Source organism: Aedes aegypti, chromosome 2 (genome assembly GCF_002204515.2).
Source record: "Aedes aegypti strain LVP_AGWG chromosome 2, AaegL5.0 Primary Assembly, whole genome shotgun sequence".
Lineage (NCBI taxonomy): Eukaryota > Metazoa > Arthropoda > Insecta > Diptera > Culicidae > Aedes > Aedes aegypti.
Window position 1 is genome coordinate 246,335,253 of NC_035108.1, and position 20,114 is coordinate 246,355,366.

At 39.0% G+C, this 20,114-nt stretch overlaps 1 protein-coding gene across 2 annotated transcripts in view; it reads left to right on the forward strand.

The window, feature by feature from the left end:
- LOC5578157 (cytoplasmic protein NCK1) overlaps positions 1-8,823 on the forward strand; it is a 58,439-nt gene extending 49,616 nt beyond the window's left edge. For both annotated transcript variants that reach the window (XM_021844714.1, XM_021844717.1), the window contains exon 6: positions 7,505-8,823. In XM_021844714.1, the coding sequence (XP_021700406.1) occupies positions 7,505-7,714 (210 nt within the window). In that variant the 3' untranslated portion in view covers positions 7,715-8,823. The remainder of the gene's footprint in view (positions 1-7,504) is intronic.
- The last annotated feature ends 11,291 nt before the right edge of the window (positions 8,824-20,114 follow it).

The following is a 20,114-nucleotide window of genomic DNA, read 5'->3' on the forward strand; positions in this document are numbered from 1 at the left end:
TTTTACAGTAGAGTAAGGCGGGAGCTAACATCATTAGCTGAATAAGAGTGTATCCAGCCAAAATATGCTTGGTGCTTTTTTTAGTGTGTCACCTAAGAAAAGACCCTTGTAATTTTCTATAAATGGAACTTTTTTTCTATCTAACCTAATACTTCAATAATTGCGCTGTTGTATTTTGTACAACACCGGTGGAGAAACCTCGCGACAACTGGAAGGGTAAATATACGATCTTCTTCTTCTTCTTCTTCTTCTTCTTCTTCTTCTTCTTCTTCTTCTTCTTGGCATTAACGTCCCCAACTGGGACAGAGCCTGCTACTCAGCTTAGTGTTCTTATGAGCACTTCCACAGTAATTAACTGAGAGCTTTCTTTGTCAAAGTTGCCATTTTCGCAGTCGTATATCGTGTGGCAGGTACGATAATACTCTATGCCCAGGGAAGTCAAGGAAATTTCCATTACGAAAAAACCTGGACCGACCGGGAATCGAACCCAGGCACCTTCAGCATGGCTTTGCTTTGTAGTCGCGGACTCTAACCATTCGGCCAAGGAAGGCCCCACTACCACTTTATGTATCGATTTTAAAAATGTATCATATGATTCTGTACATGTAGTGCACAACCCGTTGAATTTTCAGCTTCATTGGTTAACTAAAACTCGAGATTTGCTTCTGCAAAATTTTGATAAAAGATAAGGAAAATAACACGGTATCCCGTGTTACCTTAACTGACGACTGCATTTAAAAAGGAATCGACTTTTTTCATATTTAAATTTTATTTGTAATGTTCAACTATAAGTCGACCTTTTGTAATTCGGCTTTTTGTGATAATCCCGTTAGACAGTTCCCTATAGCCGTACTAGTGGCTTTTTACGGCCGTTTTGCTATATATCATCGCAAAAGGTTGTTTTCATGAAAGTCATAAGCTTCTTACCTACAAACCATTGATTTATAGTTCGATTATGTCAAAAACAAAAACAAATTATCGAAATAAATAATTTTTATTTCAATTTACTTTGTACTTACAGTAGCATAAAATTGTAACTATAATAGCACTACCAAGAGAAGTTTTTACTAAACTAAATAGAGGAAGAATTAAGAACTTTCTACATCAATCGAAAGCTTTTGATCTATTCTTCACAGGAAAAATACCTAAGTTTTATAAAACTACGAGTTTGATTATGTTTTGTTTGCGTGGTGAAGCTAGTGCTAATATAGAGACAGAAATTTAAAATAGTGCTACTTTAGGTACATGTGTTCTCAAGCGATATTGATTACACAAATATTCTTTCGAGTAATTTTCTTATTTTTTCTACAAAACTAATATAAAAAGCTTTAAGATAACGTAAAAATAATATCGCTGGCTTTAGTATTTCATTTTATACAAATATTTGTTTCTAGCTGATCGGCTATTGGTACATCACCCTAAAAAGTTTTGGAAAAAAGTTGTTAGATTTTACCTAATTTTATCGAAATCGAAGAAAAAAATGTTTGTCATTAATAGTGATTTTATTGTTTATCAAAGATTATCTCTGACAATAATTTCTACAATCTAGCTTGTTGCCCTTTTATTCATTTATTTATTTATTATCGTCAATCAAAGTAGACTACATGTTAACACTTAAATCTATATACTGCTATATCTTACAGAGTTAAAGTATATTCTTAGGTTACTACGCGACATTGTTAAGTCTATTGTTTCGCAATGTTGATTATATAAACTCATCATTCGGTTTAGAGGAGAAAATTTTGCATAATTAGTACGACGGTGATTAATAAAAAAACAAGTTACGATTCCTCAATTGCCGGGAAGGAGTATAAAAATTTAAACTGTTTAATAGGTTAGGAGAATCAATACGATGCGAAACAATATCGTTCACGAATGAAACCATAGCGAATTCGCGGCGCTTTTTCAATGTCTGAATATCAATGAGCATGCATCTTGATTCATAAGATGGAAGAGGGAAGGATGTCCAGCCCAATTTACGAAGAGCATATAACAGAAATTGCTTTTGAACTGATTCAAGACGTTCTTCATGCGTCTTCATAAAAGGAGACCATACAATACTACAATACTCTAACATAGACCTCACGTAAGCGACGTACAAAGTTTCAATAGTGTATGGATCATTAAAGTTAGAACCAAAGCGTTTGATAAAACCGAGCATATTTGTTGCTTTATGTATAATGGTGTTGTAATGATCGATAAAAGTGAGTTTTGAGTCTAAAATTACGCCTAAATCTCTGACCCTATCGCATTTTTCAACGATTTGATTTCCTAAAACTACAGTTGTTTCTTCTGTGTTTCGCTTTCTGCTAAGAGTAATTAAATTACATTTTTTAACATTTAACTGAAGTAGGCTTTTACTACACCATTCATCAAAAATAGATATTTCACTCAGATAGATGTCAATGTCGTTAGCATACTTGATTTCCATGAATAACTTCATATCATCGGCATAGATAAGAATATTTATATGCTTAAGAATGTAGGAAATATCATTCACATATAATATGAAAAGAAGCGGTCCTAGATGTGAGCCTTGAGGAACTCCTGATGTAACATGGATAGGATTCGTTTTTTTACCATTATATCTCACCATTTGTTGCCGATTTGTTAAATATGATTGTATCCAGTTCAAAGATGGTTTATCAAATCCTATTTTTTCTAACTTGAAGAGTAACATAGAGATGCCAATGCGGTCAAATGCTTTGCTGAAGTCAGTATACAGAGCCTCTTTTTTTTTTTTTTTCTTCTAAGCAATGGGGGATATTCTGCTCAACAGACGCCGTGTGGGGTTAGGGACCATTTACTACATGCAAGCAGTAAACAGGACTACACCCCCGACCCACTAAACCATTTCCATTGCCGCCAAACCCTTCGTCTCTCCGGGACCACCAAGAAGGCATTGCTTCGGAGAGGGGCTATTGCACATCGCATCCTCCAGGTTAGCTGCGTAGCCATGCAGCAACGAACATCGATGACACGCTTAGGGGGGTCCACCAAGGTAGCATGCTGGCGCTTTGCCAGCTTCCCAGGTGGTCCTCACCTCCCGTTGTCCGCTGAAAGCGGGCAGGGTCGACCACTACGCCCGCGCCCAGCTGCACCGCAGGTATCAAGAACTGATACTGCGGGCTTCGCAATTTGACCTACTGAAGGCTCAGGCCCTATCAGCTAGCACCAGCTGGGATTGCTGACGAAGGGGCCTCCACCTGCCCCGAACAACCAGAGGCTCGTATCCACCCAGTAGGCCGGCGCCACGACAGCAGCGCTACCAGGATGTTCTCCCCGTGGCCACTTAATCGCTGTAAGGGTCGATTTCGACCGTAGGGCACCGGTATGACCTACGTAGCCGACTGCGAACCCTTGGACCACCTGTTGTTTAGCGTCTGCACTAGCCACTCCTCGAGTCCACTCGCCACCTCCTTTGCAGTTCCGAGACGATGTGGGTGATAGCCGATGAAACGGCATTCCAGCCAAACTCGTCTACACACATCCTCTGGACCAAATTGTCCGGAGTCGTGTCCCGACCGCATGTGGCTAACATGCGGTCACGCATTGTGCGCGCTCGCAACCCTCAGGCACATTAGCCTATAAGTACTCTCTAGCTTGCTACGGTAGCTCTTGGTACTTAAGGCCGTGCCCCAAGCCGGGCCACCATACCTCAGTATGGACGAGGCGACACTGGCCAGAAGCTTTCGCTTGCTGGCGTACACCGCAGAGCTATTGGACATCATCCGGGACAGTGCCACAATAGCTGTGGAGGCTCTCTTGCAGGCATAATCGACGTGGCTACCGAAGGTAAGCTTATCGTCGATCATCACCCCCAAGTGTTTGACGGAGCGCTTCGAAGTGATCGTGCAGTCGCCTACACTGATCACCGCTTGCTGCACCGACTTTCGGTTGTTGACAACAACCGCCTCAGTTTTGTGGTGAGCCAATTCCAGTTTCCTGGAGCTCATCCACTCCTCCACAATTGCGATCGAGTGGGCTGCAGTTAATTCCACTTCTTCGATCGATTCACCGTAGACCTCCAGCGTAATATCGTCGGCAAAGCCAACGATGACCACACCCGCCGGGAATTTTAATCTCAACACCTCGTCGTACATGACATTCCATAACACCGGGCCCAGGATGGAACCTTGCGGGACTCCTGAGGTTATGTGAAAGCACTTCCGACCCACCTCTGTGTCATAGACTAATACCCGATTCTGGAAGTAACTTCCGAGAACCTTGTACAGGTACTCGGGTATCCCCAGACGCAGGAGCGCATCGGCAATAGCCGCCCAACTGGCACTATTAAATGCGTTCCTTACATCCAGAGTCACTACTGCGCAGTAGCGAATCCCCCTCCTCTTACGCTGGAGTGCTATCTCAGCGGTTTTCTTAACCGTCAGAATAGCGTCTACGGTGGACTTCCCTTTCCGGAAGCCGAACTGGTTGCTTGAGAGACCATTTACACTCTCAGTGTACCTCAACAGTCTGTTGAGGATGATCTTCTCGAGCACCTTCCCCGCCGTGTCAATCAAGCATATTGGTCTATACGCCGACGGGTCACCAGGTGGTTTCCCCGCCTTTGGCAATAGTACCAGGCTCTGCCTCTTCCACGCATCTGGAAATACTCCCTCGTCCAGGCATATCTGCATAGCAGATCTGAAAATACCGGGAGCCTCCAAGATTGCGACTTTGAGGGCCAGGTTTGGAACTCCGTCCGGACCTGGTGCCTTCCCCATGCTTAGGGATTTTGCAATCCCTACAAGTTCCTCATCGGTTACTCTATCCTCATCGCCAGCCCCAATCCCCGGCTGTCCTACAAAAGGAGGCCATGGGCTAGGGTTGTGGCGCGGAAAGAGCCCCTCGATGATCCCCTCCAGCATCTGTGGAGATTGCTCCGTAGGAGCAATTGCACCTCTTGTCTTCGCCATAACGATCCTGTAGGCATCACCCCACGGGTTCACGTTGGCACTCTGACAGAGTCTCTCAAAGCAGGCCTTTTTGCTTGCCCTTATCTCGGACTTCAGCGCGACTTTGGCAGCGGTGAACACCGCCCGTCGTTCTTCACGCTCCTGCTCGGTACGTGCTCGCTGCATCCGCCTCCTGGCCCGTAGGCAGGCACGGCGCAGGTTCGCAATTGCTTGAGTCCACCAGTACGTCGGTGGTCTCCCATTTCTAGGGTGGACTTTCCTAGGCATGGTCGCATCGCACGCACGCGAAAGCACCGCTACCAGTTCGTCCCCGCTTAGGCCGAGTAGGTTACGCTCACGACGGAGCGCCTCCCTAAGTACTTCGTCATTGAAGTACGATGTCTTCCACCTACGAGGGCTTAGCCGTGACCTAGCCGCTTCCTCTACGCGCTGCCTGCTGTTGTTGTAGTCGATACTGTAGCGAACCGCCAGGTGGTCGCTGTGAGTGTAGGCATTGTCTACCCTCCAGTTCGAACTACTCGTTAGGCCAGGACTACAAAAAGTAACGTCGATAATCGACTCCGCTCCGTTTCGGCTGAAGGTACTTTTGGTACCAACATTAGCCAGATCGACATCTAGCACGGCCAGTGCCTCTAGCAGGATTTGACCTCGCTGGTTCGTGATGCGGCTTCCCCATTCCACGGCCCAGGCATTGAAGTCACCCGCTATTACTACTGGCCTTCGCCCTGTCAACACGGTCGTCATGCAGTCCAGCATCTGCGTGAACCTACAGAGCCTCTACATAGTTACCATTGTCCATAGCATTCAAAGTATAATTGGTGAATTCTAGTAAATTTGTAGAAGTGGAACGGCCTTTAAAAAATCCATGTTGTGCAGCTGTTCCTTAATTGCCCAAACAATTTTCTATTAACAATGGATTCATAGAGCTTTGGACTCTATTAGGGTCCTAAAGCCCTGTCTCAATTTTATTACCAAACGCTTAAGTTTAGGGCAGGAAAACATGTTTACTCAATTTTTAAATGATTTTGATTGGTTTAAGTACAAAAAACATTTTTTTTTATGATTTTTGAGATTTTGTCACACCCCTTGGTTTAAACTCGAATTTTGGGTATATTTTGTTTTCCGTGCCCCTTCCAAAATGTCAGATAGGAACAACCCCAGTGTTAAAACTATATGCCCTGTGGCATTTTTGTCGAAAAAGTGAATGTCAAACAAGATCACAAGTGTCAAGGTTGATATTTGGAACCATTTTTAAACTTGAAGTTAATAAATGATATAGCCGTTATTTGAGCGGGAAAACTTGGTAAAGTAGTTGCAAGAACATGCTCTTTCGTATTATTGAATAAAAACGAGAATTCATTAAACATTTTAGGACCCAATTCCACGATAATTACGAATATCAGTTTTCTTCCCTGATTTGTAAATAGGTACTAAGAATGATTTCTTCCAGATTTTAGGAAATTTGCCGGATTTTAGTGACATATTGAACAGCCAAAACAAAGGAGATGTTAATTCAACAGCAAGCTTCTTCATAAATACTGGAGGGATTTCATCAGGTCCTGCACTTTTTGTGGCATCCAATCCTTTCAAGCCTGATAAGATGTCTTGTACACTTATCTGGTGCACACTAATGTCATTTGAGGGGGCAGGGAAGAATGAAAAATAATTTAGGTCCCGATCCTCTTCTGAAAATGTCGTATAGATTTCTTGGAAAAACGTTGAAAAGAGGTGGCAAATTTCTTCCGGGTTGTTAGCGTCTTTATCGTCAAGTTGCATTTAGGTATGGCTTTCAGCTGTCTCCCAGATTCTGACTATCAGACGTAGCAGACAAGCGACCAGTTTCTTCGGGCCCATCTAAGCTCCGCTGACTTGTTATTTTTTGGCTGTTAAACGGCATCCTTTACTTTCCTCACAGTGCGAGCTGATTAGGTTGCTATTATCCAACATTCCGACATATATGCCGCTGTCTTGAACCTACGTGCCTCTGCCCTCAGCTTCATTCAGCTGTTCATCGTAGTACTGCTTCCACCTTTCGATCACCTCGCCTCCATCCGTCAAAATGCTCCCATCTTTATCATTACTCATGTCCGGCCGGCGACACGAAGTTTTTGCGGGATGCGTTTTCGATAGAACTTCCGCGATTTTTGGTTGCGGTATAGCGGCTCCATTTCTGTGCATTCCGCTCCTTCTCGCGGTTTCCTGGAACAGGCGGGTCAGCTGCTTCAGTTTCTATCAATAACGATCCACGTTCTGCCGAGTATCAAGGTCATACCAAAGCGGGCTGCTTCAATCGCGTTTGCTGTTAATAACGAAGACTTTTGGGCACAGTTTTACAATTACCCGGTGAACAGAGTCAATGATAGTAGCGCGAGGTCGGTAATGTCGGGGAAGAGCTGTCCATCAATCTAAACGTGGTCGATTTTTGCTTCCACCGTTTGATCACCTAACGTTTGTCCGACAAAATACTCCTATATTTCTATCTGTAGATTTCTATTTGGGGTACAAAATCTTTACGGGATGAAACTATTGTTTTGCCTCAATTATAGGGTGTTTTTATTATTCAACTCAATCTATTAATGTTTCAGCTCGGTGACTACTCAGTGTCGCTGAAAGCGCCCGGACGCAACAAACACTTCCGCGTGCATGTGGAAGGCAACATGTACTGCATCGGACAGCGAAAATTCCACACACTAGATCAGCTAGTGGACCACTACCAAAGAGCACCTATCTACACCAACAAGCAGGGAGAGAAGTTGTACCTGGTACGACCCCTCCCCAAGGCAAACGGCACCTAAGAAGGACCCCCGCCCACCACGACAGAGCTGATGCACAATAGTCGTCGCATTTGTTGGTAGTCAGGTAAGCGTGCGTTTTTTATGATTAGTTTATATGAGACAAAAGGCAAAACCCATACGCATATAAAGCTAAGTTGAAAATAGAGGGACGTAATTTAAGACGGAAAATAACATCCTTTGAAATGATATTTCATAAACATCTTGTATTGATAATTATTATAATTATTTATTTATCAAACTTTTGAACGAGAATACCCCGTAAAATACAAAAGCTGAAACAAATCACGAATAGAGAAAAACTGACTACTAAATAGTGTATTAAAAGGGGAAAAAAATAATATACTCGAGGAGCATAATCAGAATCTAGTGACACGAAATTGAATGTATGTGAGTATTATAGGCGAAACGGTGCAAGAGGCACCATCTTTAGTATATGCATTTAAGCATTATGCTATTAATACCCCAGCAAACTCCGAATAGTATCCTATCAAGAAGAAAGTATGTGTTATTATATCAACGCAGAATGGCAATTATCCAGTCACAAATTCATTACGCAGATGCTACAAAAACTGAACTTATATAACAAAAAAAACACAGAACACATTTTGAAACAAAACATAACGGTGCAGCTTCCAGATATTTATTACTACTACACATATGAATGGAATATATAAGCAGAGTAACCCGTATAAATGGATGATTCCAGCAGATGTCATAATCCGGCCAGAGCACTTTGAAAGCTTGCATCCCGTAATTCTTTTAACTGCATTTCACACTGGTCTATAGCATATACGTGCTGTTGCTTTTGAATATGATAGAAAATGTTATTAGTCACAATTTGCGAAAGGATTTAAGTTTTCTTTGGTTTAAAAACTTTAGAAATAACTCTGATTTTAGTAATCTCATGGAAATTGTTAACAGCTTAATGTTTGAAGATTTAATTTATCAATTTTAAAAACATTTTTTTACAGTGATCATATTTTTTTTTATTCTACTTATGAACTCCGACATTTCTACCACCGATTCGATTTTAGTAGTTTAAAACTCTCACTAGCTACTACTTTTAATAGAAAAGTGACATCGGAGTTTGAAGTTTTTATTCTCTTCAAGCAATGATAAACATTGCAAACAACGTAGTTGAATGTAATGTGGAACCAATCATTTGGCGTGGTGAATGTGTATAATTCAATGACAACACCCAACACATCTGAACCTTTTTAACCTTTACAAGCTTACCTTCGGGTAGAAGTCTGTTCCATTTGGTGCATGATGGGGAAAAACTTCGAAAGGCAAAACTCGTTTTCAACGCTGCATTACCTTTTTCGAGATTGAGACGTTTATTTTCAGTAAACATAGGTTTCATATGAAGCGAGAGAGCTTTGAATTTGTACATAAAAATCGAATTGATTGAATGTAACCTTTTTTCAAAACTAGTGTTAGTAATTTTAACTTGAATTGAATTTATATTTTAACGTAAAGTCATTCTAATTATGAGTATTATAATATTTTCCTTCTAAAGCAAGAGTTATCGTGAAAATTGACAAGGCCTTCAACTCAATAAAGACGTAGTACATGGTTGCAGGTAGAGAACGAGGAAGACCTAGGTTGTTGTTCAGGTTGTTTTCAACTTCATTGATCCACTCAAATTCGAGATTTGTTTCTTGAAAGAAATAAATATACAAACATTGAATGCCCCCATGTAACATCAACCTTCCTTGTGTATTGAGGGCATTTTCCACCAATCAATGCAAGCAATTTTCCGATTTTACCTATTTTTTTCTCATAGAATTCTCTACAGATTTCTACATGTATTCTACGTAGAAGCATCCGTCCGAATTTTGTTTTTATAAATTGCTCTAAAAATTTGATACATTCCTTTATGATTCCTTTAGTCACGCCTCCATAGAGCCCTTCAAATATATTTTTCTGGATTCCTCAACCATTTTTTTAAACAATTCCCCTTATAATTACTCTAGGCAATTCTACAAAAAAAAAACTGTATCTTGCACGTATTTCTCCATCGGCGCCTCCATTATCTGCCTTATAAATTCGTACTGAAAATCATCCAGGTATTTCATCACGAATAATACTGACTTTCCACTAAGAATTTCTCGAGGGATTCCACCAAAAACTCCTCTCATGATACCTGTGAGAATTCCTTCAAGACTTTTTCAGTGGCTCTTCCAAAAAAAACCTTGAAGGAATTACTGGAAGAATTTTTAGAGACATTCTTGGAGGAATCTTTGAAAGGATTTCTGAAGGAAATGAAGGAGGAATAACAGGAAGAATTCCTGAAAAACAATCCAAGAAAGAATACCTGGACGACTCTCACGAGGAATTCCATTAAAACTTCCTAAAGAGACTATTGGAAGAATCTTTGGCAGAATCCTTAGAGGTGTAGATGAATTTATGTACGAATCTCTGGATAATCTTATGGGATAATTTTTGGAAGAATAGCGCCAAGCATCCTTGAAATAAATTCAGTAGTAATTCTGGTAAGAAACCGCAGTAGAATTCCTGGATGAATCCCTCGAGGGAATTATCTGTTTTTGAAGATATGCCCTGGGAAATCCCTTGAGGTTTTCTTGAAGGAATCTCTTAAGAAAATCCTGAAGGAATCTCAGGAGAAACAAATGGATAGAACCTTGAAGGAATCACTGAATACATTTCTGGACGACTTCCGGAAGATGTACCAGAAGCGCTAACTGGAGGAACCGTTTGAGGAAATCCTGAAGGAACCTTGTAGGAATTTATGTGCGAATTTCTGGAGAAATTCTGGAAAAAATCCAGGAGGAATTGTTATAGAAATTCCTTGCAGAATCCCTAGATGAAATTGTAGAGAAATACTCGGAGGGACGACTGAGAGAATATGCAGAAATTTTGGAAATTATCCTCTGAGAATTTCCTAGAACTGTAGGAATTGATGAAAAAACTCCTGGAGAAGTTCATGAAACTCTGCAGAAATTGGTAGAGGATTTTTTTTGAGAAATTCTTAGAGTAATACAAGGAGAAAATTTGGATCATAGAAAACATTATTTGAAGGATTCATTACAGAATAACTTCTAAAAAAGAAGGAATAACTGAAAAATTACCTTAAGGAATTCCTGGAGAAATATCGAGAAATTTCTAAAGAAATCACTGCAGGAATCTTTGGAAGACTTACTGGAAAACGAAACCCTGAAAGAATCGCTAGAGTAATTTTACGAATACTTCCTAAATAAATCTTTTCAAGTACTCATATAAGCATCCCTAGGGATTTCAGAAGGAACCCTTAGAAGTATCATTGGAGGAATTTCAGTAGATCTCTAGAGAAATTTCATGGAGGAATCCTAGAAGCATTACCCCCAATATCCCAGGAAGCATTCATAGAGAAATTCTTGGAGAAATTTTTAGGGATCAACCTAATGTAGTCTCTGATGGTATTCCTGATAGGTTCCCTGGTGAAATGTTGGTTCAAAAATAATTTTTTGATTGCTTTCCAAAGTAATTGGCCATTTTGGACCCCTAATGCATAATGTGTTACTTTTACCTAATTTTCTAATGAGCCCTAGGTTGTTAATGCAGCTTGGAACATTTGTGATTGGTAACTTGTTTCTTGTGAAGCATGACAACGTATTGAATGTACCTACTTATAAAAATATTACTTTTGTTTAAAAATCAGACAATTTGAATCTCTAAAGAATCATTTTCACACAATCGCCCCATGCCAACTGGAACAAACTCCTTGGAAATAAGCACAAACATACGTGCAGTAATGAATACTGATAACAATAAGAATGGATTTATCGGCGCTAAAACTTTTCTTAATACATTGCAATTGTGGAACGAAATTATTAGTATAAATCAGCTGGGTAATGATAGAAGTAATAAATCACTCTCGCGTGTATGGATGTACGTATTGTATTATCGAACTCTCACGGATTACAGGACCCCGAGCAACCCCGAGGTTGCGATTTTTGTGGACGCCTTTTTTGTACTACGAAGACGACGACGGTGACGGACAGTGAATCTAATTCAATCGAAACAATTCGTCAGCATTACCTAGTAGTAGTAGCAGCAGTGTTATAGTGCATATGAGAGAAGTGAGACCGAAAACTAAACGAAACAAGAGTCACAATAAGGCTGATTCCAAGAACAATTGTCATCCTATAAGATAAACATTGAATATCGATCACATCACATCATTCATTCTTGCTTGTTGTTGCACGTATACATCAGGGTAGTTTAGAAAAGGACACTTTTGAGCATCTGCAGTTTACTTCCTCAAGAAAAATGGGTCAAATGTGCTTGAAACTGATACAGCAAAAACCAGTTTGTACGATTTGTTCTTAAGAATATTCAGCAAAGTCTCAGTCATGATTCAGAGCCCTCTTTAACCTTTCAGCTGTCGCGCGCATTTTTATAACGCAACATTTTTCAACATGGAATACCTCGTGATCCAGATTTAATATAGAAAAAAAAACTATCTGTTACAAAGTTGTTAAGGAGATCAAGGGCTACGTTCTGGTGACCAAATTAAATAGGAATTCAACCGCTGGTTGACGCTAGTGAGTATGAAACTTTTGTTTTGCAAATATCTCAGGAGCCTGACTATTTAGAAAGATGAGGTCTTCGCCAAAGTTGTTCAGTAAAACAAGGGCTATCATTGCCCGAGCCACATGCTTCATATTTTGCCACCAGGTAGTGCTAGTGTGCATGGAACTCAGAATATCTCAGGATCCTGACCACCTAGAAAGATGACGTCTTCGGTTAAGGGTTGTTTAGTAAGTCAATAGCCCTTGACTTGTTCGAGCAAGTTGATTCAAAGTTTTGCCAGCAGTTGACACTAGTGAGCATGACATTTTTTTTATGAATGTGACAGGTAAATCACTTACAGATCAACTTAGCCGAAGATGCCATCTTTCTAAGTGATCAGGATCTTGAGATATTTCATAACAAAAGTTTAATGCTATCGAATCTCTTGGCTAAAATAATGATAACCCTGAGCAAATCAACAACTTTTTTCAAGATGCCATCTTTCTAAGTGATCAGGCTCCTGACATATCTAGAAAACCCATTTTTCATGCTAACTAGTGCCATCTCGTATATCTGAACTAAAATTATGATAACCCTTGAGCTACTGAGCAACTTTGCCGAAGACTTCATCTTTATAAGTGAGCAGATTCATGCGACATCTACAAAACAAAAGTACCATGCTCACTGGCACCAAATGGTGGCAAAGTTTTGCATCAACTAGTACGAACAATAAGAGTCCTTTACTTACTGAACAACTTTGCCGAAGACGCCATCTTTCTAAGTGGGTAGGTTTCTGAGATATCTTCAAAACAAAAATAAGATTTTCATGCGCTACCTAGCGGTCAAATTCCGAATTAAATGAAGTACCATCAGATATACAGCTATATAGCTATAGCCCTCCACCTACAGAGAAACTTTACTGAAGACCCCTGGTTTCTAAATAAATTGGATTTTGAGATAAACCGATTTCAAATTGTAGTCTACTTGAACCATATACAATATTGGACAAAACATTTGCAACTTTTTCGATTTTCTATACAAAATGATCAACTTTGGTAAGCTATATATCAGTTATTTATGAACCGATTTAAATGAAATTTTGGCAAAACATCAGACATAACTTGAATTTTAACATATATTTTTGAGTGATTTTTCCAATCACAAGTTCAAAAGCAGTAACGGTTTGACTAAAGTGAATTTTTTGACGATTTTTTATAAATGACATAACTAAACATGTATAAGGAATAGCTTCATGGTATCTTCAGCAAAGTTGTAGATTTTAACGAGATGATCAAGTTTGCTGAAGACAGTTTTTATGTAGGGCTATCAGATTTTTGGATAAAAAGTTTTGAATTTTTTGTCGAAAATAACACTTTAGTTAAACCGTTATAATTCATAAACTCGTGATTGGAAAAATCACTCAAAAATATATGTTCAAATTCAAGTTGTATCTGATGTTTTGTGAAAATTTCATTAGAATCGGTCCATAAATAACTGAGATCTAGCTTACCAAAGTTGGTCATTTTGTATGGAAACTCGAAAAAGTTGCAAATGTTTTGTCCAATACTGTATAGTGCGTTTATTATTATGCGACTTTTATGTTCATTTATCCGCATTACTTAGGGCCATACTGTAAGGTAAGATTTTTAAGAACACATTTTGATTTGGTGTCGATAGATACTACTTTTGCAATATGATAGCATATAAATCACAACTGTTGTACAAAGTACAACAACGCGACAGCTTGAAGGTTAAAATTGAGATGAGACTTGTGAGAACCAGAGCCATAGTGGATACTATTTCCAGCGTGCTCATCATTTGACTCATCATTTTTGCGCTACCTTGGCTCAGCTATTGTTTTCAGAGTGGATAAACATAAGAGTGGCGTCAATGTCAAAATTGGAACAGCGGTGAACTGTCCTTTCCATACAAATCCACGTTTCAATCGAGCAGAAGATCTGTCAAAACTGGAACATGACGTCACTCTTGTTTAAAGGCACTCTAATTGTTTTGAAGGTTATGTTCTATGTGCTGCATAACCTTTTATTAGCAATTCGAGCAAAAATGCCATAGAAGCCATTGGTAATTAAACGTTGTAGACTCAAATGGGAAAAGGACAAAAAAACCTATGCATACCGAAGCTTTCATTCGTTTGCTCAGAATCAACAATATTTTATGTCCAAATTTTCTATCAATTAGGGTGCCGGTGCCATCAGTGGACTACCTAAGCTGTAAAAAATCATAACAAAATAACGAAAAGCCCTAACCGACATCTTTTGGCGTGAACAGAAAGATTTCAACCTCTACTATATGGGAAAATATAAAAAGAGTGATAAAACTATTTTTTTAACATAAAATCGCTTGAGCCATTATTGGTACACGTGTTCCAGTAGTTGCGCTATTGCTCCAGTAGAAGACGTTTTGGAATTATACAAGGAACTTTTAACAAAATGGTAAATTTTTACACAGGTTTAACATTTTTCCCTCGGAACAGCAATTTTCGAATGAAGCATAAAGATCATCTCTGAAACTTTTTTTTGCGTGATTTCAATTATTTATATGATTTTTTGATAAAATAAAAAGCTGAAATTTGGCAAATCGGCTAAACTAGAGGCGATCTATCCACCAAAAATAGAACATGTCGTTTGTATCGAAAAATGTACGTTTTATTCCATAGTCCAATCTACTGGTACATTACAACCATTGGTACCGGCACCCTATATCATGTATTTGATATTAATAATGATTATCAGCTATCATTAGATAATCTCAACTCCAATGAAGCTGTTCCGTACATCTTGCACGGAGAACACAATTCTCATACTGGTCAAATGTCGTACAATTGCTACCCAAGTCAACTAACCCTCACAAGTGAAGCATTCCTTAAAATGCTCACCTATAGCGCCATTTTTGTTGTACTCATTCTTCGTGTATAAGTTGCATCATTAAAACACATGTTCATGTTCAGTCAAAAAATTGAAATCTTCAAACTGCATAAAGTTGCCAGTTTGCAACACAAAATTCATCATTTTAACTTTTTTGTGTTCTCTTTTTTGCTAGTAAAACTGCATTCACACGTCAATGAATTCGTAGATCCATTTTCTATCTTGTGAATACCATACTTGAAGTGAATTTTAATCATATAAGAATACGGCAAATCAATGGAACTAGCCGTATGAAACAGTATATTAAAATGAAACAAATATTAGGAAAATACATCAAACTATACCAAATCGTAATTAGCATGTAAAAGTCAAATAAGAAATGCAGCAATTGTAATTTAAAACTAAAAAGCTAACAGTTCGAAAAAGAAAATCCAGCAAAAACATGCATACACATAAACATAAACGATAACATACATTTACATACAAAGCAAGTAAATCACCGACAAAATAAAACCGTTCTCATCAGCGCGGGCGGATAACTCAAATACGATACGCAGCTGTACTCAGATACAAAAAAAACGAGCATAGTAACTACACAACATCCGTTAAAGTGACCATACGCATGGGGAGTAGGTCTAAAAACCACGAAGCAGCACCTCTTAAAATACTGCGCTCGTCGATATTCGGTTGTATAGAGAAAAAAAAAGAATCATTTGTGACTGGACAGGAACCGGAACGGTCGCAGAACGGTGCATGTTGTTGAAGGAAATCGGATCGATTCGAAGAATGTGCGAACTTTTCCGTTTCGTTTTTTTGTAGGCGGAACTAGTGGCGAAAATCGGTAAGGTTTTCTCTCTTTTTGTGGCATATTTGAACAGGAATTAGTAGATGTGGACGGTAGCAGCATATTGAATGAATTAGGACTAGAATAACGCAGGGGAGACAGAGAAAGCGAGATGCGACAGAAGAGCGATTGAGCTTCTAAAAAGACAACAAAAAATCATAGACCTATGACGGATAAAGCGATTTGTGAATTAAAAAAATATTAAAAGAATAGCTTTTACGCGTTTTTATTGGATTTTAAGTAGTATTGTTGCTGAGCTTCTGAAACGTACCGAAAGCCATGTATACAGCGAAACCCCGGTGTGGCGTACTTCATTTACGCGGTTTTATTCGGACGGTCTCGAAAATTTTCGACCATAATGTGGGTACCGAACCGCGAAGTATCAAAGTGATGTGAGGAACAGCGACAATGTCTGCAGATGGCGACTGTGCCAGGCCTCTTGTTGAGTCTATTTCAAATTGCAGAGGTTTCATTTATTTTCATAAACCAGACGTCGCCATATTGGCGTCCAAAATGGCGTTGCAAATAGATTTCTGAGATCTACTCATCGAGCCTGTTTTAAAATGTCAATATTGTATTACTGGCCAACGCACTCAATTACGCTTTTTAGAGTGTCCTTCGATCCGGGAAAAGCGGGAAAAGCCCGTGAATTGCAAATGACTGGGAAAAATACGAGCGATACTCGGGATATTGTAGAACCCGCCGGGAAAAAGCACTAGAGATAGTAAACAGTTTCTGCCAAAAAAAAAATCGCTGATTGCCAGGAGAGATTTTTGGCAGATTTTTTTTTTCGCAATAGCAATTTGCTGGCCTGAAGGAAAGCAAAAATGATAAAACCCTAAGCGCTCAGCAAATACTAATATTTTTTTTGTCAGTATACTGGAACACGTATCTAGTTTTAGAAGGTGGATCACTGGCGGGTAAAAAAGGGCTATTTTTTGGGACATGCTAGGTTATTTTTATGTATTTACAATGACAATAATTCGTATAAATCATGGAATCTGATATTCAACATTATAAATGAAGGAATCTAATTCAACATTATAAATGAACATTATAAAAGACCTTTTATCCTTTCGACCTTTTGTCTTTCGACGTTTTGTCGTTCGACCTTTTGTCCATAAACCAAATGAAGAGGCTAGTACCATTTAGAATGTATAGGATGTAGCCACTCGGACTTAACCCTTCAGTCGTCGCGCGGTTTGTCACCGTCAGAACCACCACGCTTCACGCTTCGAGGTTATAATTTTAGTGGATATTAAACCATTTCAATTCTCGAAAACTAGAGATCAAACATAATAGTTTTTGATTCTCCGTAATAGTTCCTCAGCCACAGATGTTTAGATACAAATTGGCCACTTTGGCGTCCCGGGGACCCAAAAATAATCATTTGTAGGGTCAATGCAGGACACATGGTTATCCAGCTCAATCGATTCTCAAATGTGTTTTTTTTTTTCAATTGTTTAATTATTAGGCTCATACAGTTTTTTGAACCTCTGAGGAGCCGACTATCAAGAGAATAACACTTAAGAAATATTTAGAAATATCTTTATCTTATTTAGCTTGCGAAAACTTTTCCCCTGAGGGGCGTGGTCGACGGATCCTGAAGAGGCAAACTGGGTTCGACACTGGCTTGCCACTAGCTTTTGCTTTTGCTCTTCCATTACGGCGTTAAAATTGTTCACCAGTTGCGTGGCATTTGGAATACCATACTTCCGACGAATGTAGTCGCTGTCGATCTCCGCTTTCTGCTTATCTGTTTATTGTTTCTTTCCCATTTGTTCCTTTTCGACTTCCAAAGGCTCTTCAAGTATTTCTTCTTCAATCACTTCCACAATGTCATCCTCGGTGATGATCAATTCCTCGTCCACAATTTCCGCTTCTTTCGCTTTGGTGATTACAGCGTACGTAGTTTTCCTCGATGTACAGGAGTTCATCAGATGTCCTAGAGACTGGCAAGCAAAGCACTTGTCCCACAGACCATCGTAAAAGACCTTTGCCTTCCGATTCTTGATTCCAATCGATGACGGGATTTCTTTTTCCACTTGTATGTGTACACCCCGCACACCATTGTACACACGCTCCAAGCCGTAAAACCGTGGCAGGCCTTAGAGTACGTTCCAAATCCGTCGCCATTACCTGACTTGACATGGCTCTGAACATAGTATACCCAGAACCGTAGCGTGGCCTTATGGCGCCCTTGGCGAACCGCGATTTGAGCGCCCCTAGTTCAAAGTACTTTATATTTTTTTTGCAGGTCAGAATTTTCAGAAAATTATCAAGAATTCTTTCCAAAGTTCTAGAGTGTTTCTTGTAATTACTGTTCATAGAAATTCTCAAAAAATAGCATGATAAAACTCAATAAATACTATAAGGCTTATGCAAGAAGGCATACAAAATCTTTCAAATTTCTTTTACATATGAACTGTCTGAACATCCTCAGATTATTTTAAACAATTGTAAATAAAATTACTGTTTATATGGTTAGAGACGAATTAAAAGGCACTTCTTTTTCTCTATAAATTTTCATTACAATCTTGTTGACTTAAAAAACGAGGGTCAGTTGCAGCATATATTCAATAAGTGCTCGATAAATTCTCTGTATAATCGAAACTATGTCGAATACTTTTGCCTTGAATTATACTAGAATAATTTTTAAGGTGCAAGTAAAAATGAAGCAAATTTCAAAAATTAAAAAGCAGTTTTCGCCTTTGGAATCAACAAATCGGAAAAAATGAAAACACACAGCCTTTTTATTTTAGAAATAAAACAGCTGTGTGTTTTTACTTTTTTCGATTTGTCGATTTTAACGGCGAAAACTGCTTTTTCACTTTTGACATTTGCTCTATTTTTACTTGGGCCTTAAGAATTTATGTCAAAGTTGCGTTATACATTGGAATGAAAGAGTTTAAGGTTTTCACAAAAAGTTCATGCAAAATAGTTGAAGATTTTATTTTCAGGAAAAACTCAAAATACCAAAAGAAGTTTCATTAAAATATATTAAAAGTGAATTAAATACCGAACTCTGTCAATCATTGAAATCGATATTACTGATTCAAACATTTATCAGTCAGTTCTGATCATTGTTTTGGAGAAACAAACAAATCTGTTGTTACAAAAATACCCTATTCCATTTTTTTTCACTTATATCCTTTTTTAATGTTAGGTATATAATTATCTCATAATTCTTTTCGGGATACTGTGATACTGTGCGCAGGATTGAATCAAATTTTTCTTTGAGACTTTATGCAAAACTGGCTTGAGGTTCTGTGAGAACACCATTAACCATACCAAAGAATTCTGCTTAAAATTCTGTCTGGAACCTACCTAGTATTCTTTTACGATATTGGCTATAGGTGGTATTTATGACTTATTTTTTGAGGAAATAATGTGCCGAGTAATTTGAAAATCCTTCCGGCAGTTTTGTAGAATCGTACAATTTTAACTACCAGTCAATAGAATTTTATTCCAGTTCAGAATTTTATGGTTATTTTTAATGTAAGCATAAGTTGATTTATCATTGCTATCAAAAACTGTTTTCGAAATTATTGAATGATTTTTTTTATTGAAAAGTCAATATCTCAGAAATTTTGTATTGATGAATCATTCAACATAGAGCTTATTGATTACATAGGAAGAACGACACAACTTTGCATGTGAAGCTTCATAAGCCCTCTATCGCTATTTATGTCTATGATTGTTTTTCTAGCTGGATACTGTGACTGCAGAAAAGAAAACAATTTAAAATATGTATCTCCAAATAATGCCCAGATGCGTCACGCATTTTTGCGCCCCCTGATGGCTGGCGCCCTTGGCGGGTGCCATCCTGGCCAACCGCACGCTACGGCACTGAGTATACCATGAAGGACTATGTCAATCCTAGCATGGCCTCCCGGCTTGCATAGATAATCATGGGATCATTAAGGCGACTATTCCAGCGGAGATGGATAGGGGTTCTTAGGGGGACCCATAAGAAGTATTCACGAAGCCCTAGGCCGCGAACGGAACACTCTGGACCTAAACGGTGAAGAGATAGTTGCTGTGATATTACGAGCTTGTGATGCTCCCATGCCGAAAAGGGCCCTTCCTAGAGAGAACAGGGCGCCGGTGTACTGGTGGTGCGAATCAATTGCAAATCTTCGAGCAATCTTCCGTC